Below are 4,807 nucleotides of genomic sequence, written 5' to 3' on the forward strand. Positions count from 1 at the left end.
AGGACGACTGCTTTGGGTTGATGGAAGACATGCTGCGGCCATGCCCAAAACCTTCACAGGATGCCACATCCAAGATGGTGGACGAAGAGGACGTTAAGGAGGAGCCAGCTGAGGGAAGGTATGTATGTCTGTTTTTTTGCCCTGTGTGTGAAATAAGAGGAGCTACTCTGTTCAGAGAGTGTTCTAATTATGACGAAACTTCACCCTGGACAGTGCTGGGTCAAGCCCCGCCCCCATGCACACCTGTGGGCCGCCAATCAACCGTCCCAACCAGTGGTTCTTCTACAGCTCAGTGGAGGAGGTGGATCAACTGATAGAGGCTCTGAACCCTCGAGGTCACAGAGAGAGCAGCCTGAAGGAGGCGCTGCTGCAGGAGAGAGACAGGCTGCAACAGGTGCTGCAGAATTGTGACAGGAACAAGTACAGGCACGCAGGTAAATACACAAGGATATACCTGTACGCACACAGGAAACACACAGCTAAATACATGGGTAACACACACAACTAATGCAGCTAAATACCTGTAACAGATACAGGAAACACTCACAAGATCACAGGTAACGGCCATAAACCCGCAGCTAAACACTGCTAACATACTGATATCACTGTGTCCAATGACACCTGTAAACAATCACTTGTTCTGTTTGTCCAGATAATCCAGAGTCGCCCCGATCCTTCCCAGAATGCACTGCTACGGCTGAGACTGTGATGGAAGTGAGACTGAGAGACCTGCTGCTGGACATCGAGGATCGAATCCACCAGGGAACTCTGGGATCTATGAAGGTACACACACCTGCCCGTGAACACACAAGCAGACACAGCTGGGAATCTCAGACTCACCTGTCTCTCCCTGTCTGAGCCCAGGTGATGGACAGACAGGTGTGGCGCTCAGCATTGGAAGCAGGAAACTACGAACTGCTCTCCTCAGACAGAGAGAACGGACTGGAGGCCATAGAGATGGACTCCGCCCACCTGAGAACCAGAGACAGGTACACAGCAGACATGTGGGGGAATGACATCAGATTTGTCTCTTCTCTTCTCTTTTTTTTTTTTTTTTTTTTTGGCAGCCAACAACAAAACATTGCGTTATCTTTTAGCCGGTGCTCTTGGTCTCACACTGAAACTGAGATATTTAAAGTTGAGCACAAATACACTGCTCAAAACATGAAGGTTAAATCAGTTATTCAAGTTGAAAACCTCTACTGATGTACGTTGTATAATTTGACATAACAGTCAGTGGAAACCAAAATCAACCCACGGAGGCTGGATTCAAAATCGGAGTGAATAACCTGAAACCACAGGCTCACCCAAGTTAAGTGAATTTCATCATGGCAACTCATAATGTGGCTCAGAAGTGTATATGGCCCTCACCTGCCAGTGTGCGCTCCCGACGACATCTGGGCATGCTCCTCATGAGTCGGCGGATGGTGTCCTGGGGGGGAGTCTCCTCCCAGTCCTGGGTCAGGGCATCACTGAGCTCCTGGACAGTCTGTGGTGATGCTTGGTGGCGTCGGATGCACCGATACAAAATAACTTTGAACTGTGCATAACACAAAACGGTGTTTGTGTCTCACCTGCATTGGATAACTGTGATGTCAGTGAAGTTTATTGGAGAGCAGCACTTCTTAGTATAGATCAGCTTCAGAAAGTAGCCAGGTGTCTTCACTTTACTGGGTTGTAGATTTTAATTGGATAAAATCATGATTTATCCAGTCCACAGTCAATAACTCTGACAGAAAGGAAACGGGTTTGTACAATTTTGTGCAAACTAGTACATTTATTAAAAGAAGCTGCCCAGGTGTTTCTCTCATCGTGTCCACCCCATGTATACCAGTGATGCTAGGCTAAACACACACACAAACTGCAGCCCCCACACTGGTCTCACAGGTGAACCGTCATCTCTGTGAAACCGACTGAACGTTATCACTTTCATGAAGGAGGATTTACTGCAGGATTGTTGGATCAAACTGACGTAGTCTTAGGTTCCTAATAAACTGGTTATATGCGTTTTTACAATGTGTATATACTCTGTCTGGGTGTGTCAGGCTGCAGGAGCTGAGGTCTGATGGCGTAGCAGCTTGTGGGACCAGCGGCTCTGGGACTCCACAGGTGGTCAGCAGCTCGGTACGAGTCCTGGCTCAGGCTCTCGCTCACATTGAACAAGGCATCGAGAGACGCTTCCTCAAAGCGCCACTGGGTGAGTCTCTCTGTAGGTCTGGAACAGGCTGGGTTATTCTGGGGGCTGTGTCAGCAGGGCAGACTTGATACCAATCAGATATGTCTGAATACTGCCTGCACTATAAACTGTAGGATTCCCTCTAGTAGTGACCATGATTCTGCACATCACCCTAATAGATAACAGGTCAGTCAACTCGTGTCATCTCTCTGCAGGTGACGAAGACACAAAGAAAGACCAGAAGATGAAGAAGAGCAAGAAGAAGGATGAGGACCAGGCCAGTGATGGTATGACTTCCTGTAACAGCAGAGACAGTAAAGACACACAGAAACACCACGTGGACTTCAGGCCTTAAAGTTCTCCAACATGGGAGTTTTTCGGCCATTTGGATCTTTCAGTTTATTAACTTCACATTTATAAGCTGTTGGATGTGGTGGTCCTGACTCTTGAAAAGGGTCGCGGTATGTGCACAGCTGTCATCGGCCTGTCCTGTAGTCTACAGTTGCAGTGTAGTGTTAGCATCTTATACCTCTGATGTGTAATATCTACAGTGTGTGCTTGTTGTTCATTATGAGCATATGAAAGTAATGTACCATACATTACCATCCAGTCATATTCATCAGCACTTCACGTTGCACATCATTGGTATCAGCTGTGGTAGATTATCCAGCTTAGGTTCAGCTAATATATACATAACCACTGAGCTATCCAGTCTGACACCACTGACCTTAGGTCAGCTTAGGGTCTGCTAAGTATATAATAATGTGATGTGAAAGTATAGCTGAGACATTACGTAACCCCCCTGGTACATTAAGAGCTGCAAAATGAGCTTGTGTATGTACATATATCACGTGGACTGTCTGTGTGTCAGATGGCAGTGACAGTGGTCGAGTCATGAAGACGGTATTGGAGCGATGGAGGGAGTCTCTGCAGTCCTGCTCCAGCCTGTCTCAGGTCAGAATCGTGTCATATGCATTGTTCACCACACACCTCCACATCCTGAAGGCTCGATTGTGTGCGAGTTTGTTCCACTCAAAGGTCAAACAATGGAAAACATCTGTAGACGTGATCTTGACATGGACTTTAAGCTGTTTTGTCCCCACTGTGTCAGTCCTGAAGACGCGTTGCTGATTCATGATAGTGCAGCAGGGTAACTGTGTGTGATTGGCTGATTTCAGCATCAGTCAGACGCTTCATTGAACATGTTGGAGATTAGAATGTAGATGTTATTCTGACAGAACAAACTGAAATACAGCAGATACTGATACTGTGTGTTTCTGGTGGAGTTAATATGCTCATGTGTGTGCAGGTGTTTGTCCACCTGTCCAGTCTGGAGCGCAGCGTCCTCTGGTCTCGCTCTGTCCTCAATGCACGCTGTCGCATCTGTAGACGCAAAGGAGATGCCGACAACATGCTGCTGTGCGACGGCTGTGACAGAGGACATCACACCCACTGTCTGAGGCCTCGCCTTAAGGTAACAAGTGTAAACATTATTTATTGGACATGCCTTGTGTTTATTTGTATAGCACATATTATACACAAAGGTAATTAAAGGGCTTTATGTTTGTGATAAAAAGAGCACATGCATTAAAACAGGATAGTAAAAGGTATTATTCTGTACCTAACGGTTAAAAGATGTCAGAAGATGACGTTTGACCACAGTTGTCTTCAGTCTTCCCCCCCAGATGAATCAGACAACAAAGGCTAATAACCGTGCATTTCATGCTTTGTCACATGACAAGAATATTAAGTATTTATGTCCCTGGTAGGCTAGTGGTTAAGGCGCAGTGCTCTCGCCGCTGCGGCCCGGGTTCGAATCGGGGTTGCATCAGGAAGGGCATCCGGCGTAAGACACGTGCCAAATGTCAACATGTGAGTTGACAGTGTGATGATTCACTGTGGCGACTCCTAAATGGGAAAAGCAGAAAGAACTTAGTGGTATTAATAATAGTATCATAACCAGCAATTTGCAGTACCAACATGCATATTATTCTGTTAATCTCAAGTAGTTTTCAAGGTGAAACAATAGAATTGGCTGCTCACATGTCAGTGATGTTGACTCTGCTCAAGAAGTGACTTCTACCCTCTGTCAGCATCATGTGATGCTAGAGATGAGTAGAAATAAAATGGGCTGTAGGACGACGGGTGTGCAGTACCAAACAATGGCCAGCAGGGGGATACAATATGCTACAGTACACAAACTGTTTGCTGGAAGGTTGAATCTGGTCTAGCAGCGTGCTAATGCTAAACACGTGTGTGTGTGTTGTGCTTTTCCTATGTGTTTGTCTCAGTTGGTCCCGGAGGGCGACTGGTTCTGTCCAGACTGTCGACCCAAACAGAGATCCAGCCGCCTTCCATCTCGTCAGCGTTCTTCTGTTGATGAAGAGGAGGATGAGGACGGTGAGGAGGAGGAGGAAGAGCAGGAGGAAGAATCTGAGGAGGAAGAGGAGGAGTCAGAAGAAGAGGAGGAAGAGGAGGAGGAGGAAGCAGTAGTGAGGTGAGTGGAAATACTCAGATCAGTCGGATCAGAAAGATTTGTGGTAAACAGCATCTGCTCTCTGAATATCTGTAGCACCAAGAAGAGCCAGGCCCCGCCCCCCAAAGGCAAGAACCTACAGACCACGCCCAGTG

General features: G+C 46.9%; 1 protein-coding gene across 1 annotated transcript in view; it reads left to right on the plus strand.

Annotated features, from left to right (window-relative positions):
* The window catches only part of baz1a (bromodomain adjacent to zinc finger domain, 1A), a 22,820-nt gene that overhangs the window by 13,101 nt on the left and 4,912 nt on the right, over positions 1-4,807 (plus strand). The window contains exons 19-28 of the mRNA XM_020586385.1: positions 8-118; positions 214-434; positions 653-783; positions 865-989; positions 2,046-2,197; positions 2,392-2,463; positions 3,048-3,130; positions 3,486-3,650; positions 4,468-4,673; positions 4,749-4,804. Of these exons, the coding sequence (XP_020442041.1) occupies positions 8-118; positions 214-434; positions 653-783; positions 865-989; positions 2,046-2,197; positions 2,392-2,463; positions 3,048-3,130; positions 3,486-3,650; positions 4,468-4,673; positions 4,749-4,804 (1,322 nt within the window). The remainder of the gene's footprint in view (positions 1-7; positions 119-213; positions 435-652; positions 784-864; positions 990-2,045; positions 2,198-2,391; positions 2,464-3,047; positions 3,131-3,485; positions 3,651-4,467; positions 4,674-4,748; positions 4,805-4,807) is intronic.

Source organism: Monopterus albus, unplaced genomic scaffold (assembly GCF_001952655.1).
Source record: "Monopterus albus unplaced genomic scaffold, M_albus_1.0 scaffold403.1, whole genome shotgun sequence".
NCBI lineage: Eukaryota > Metazoa > Chordata > Actinopteri > Synbranchiformes > Synbranchidae > Monopterus > Monopterus albus.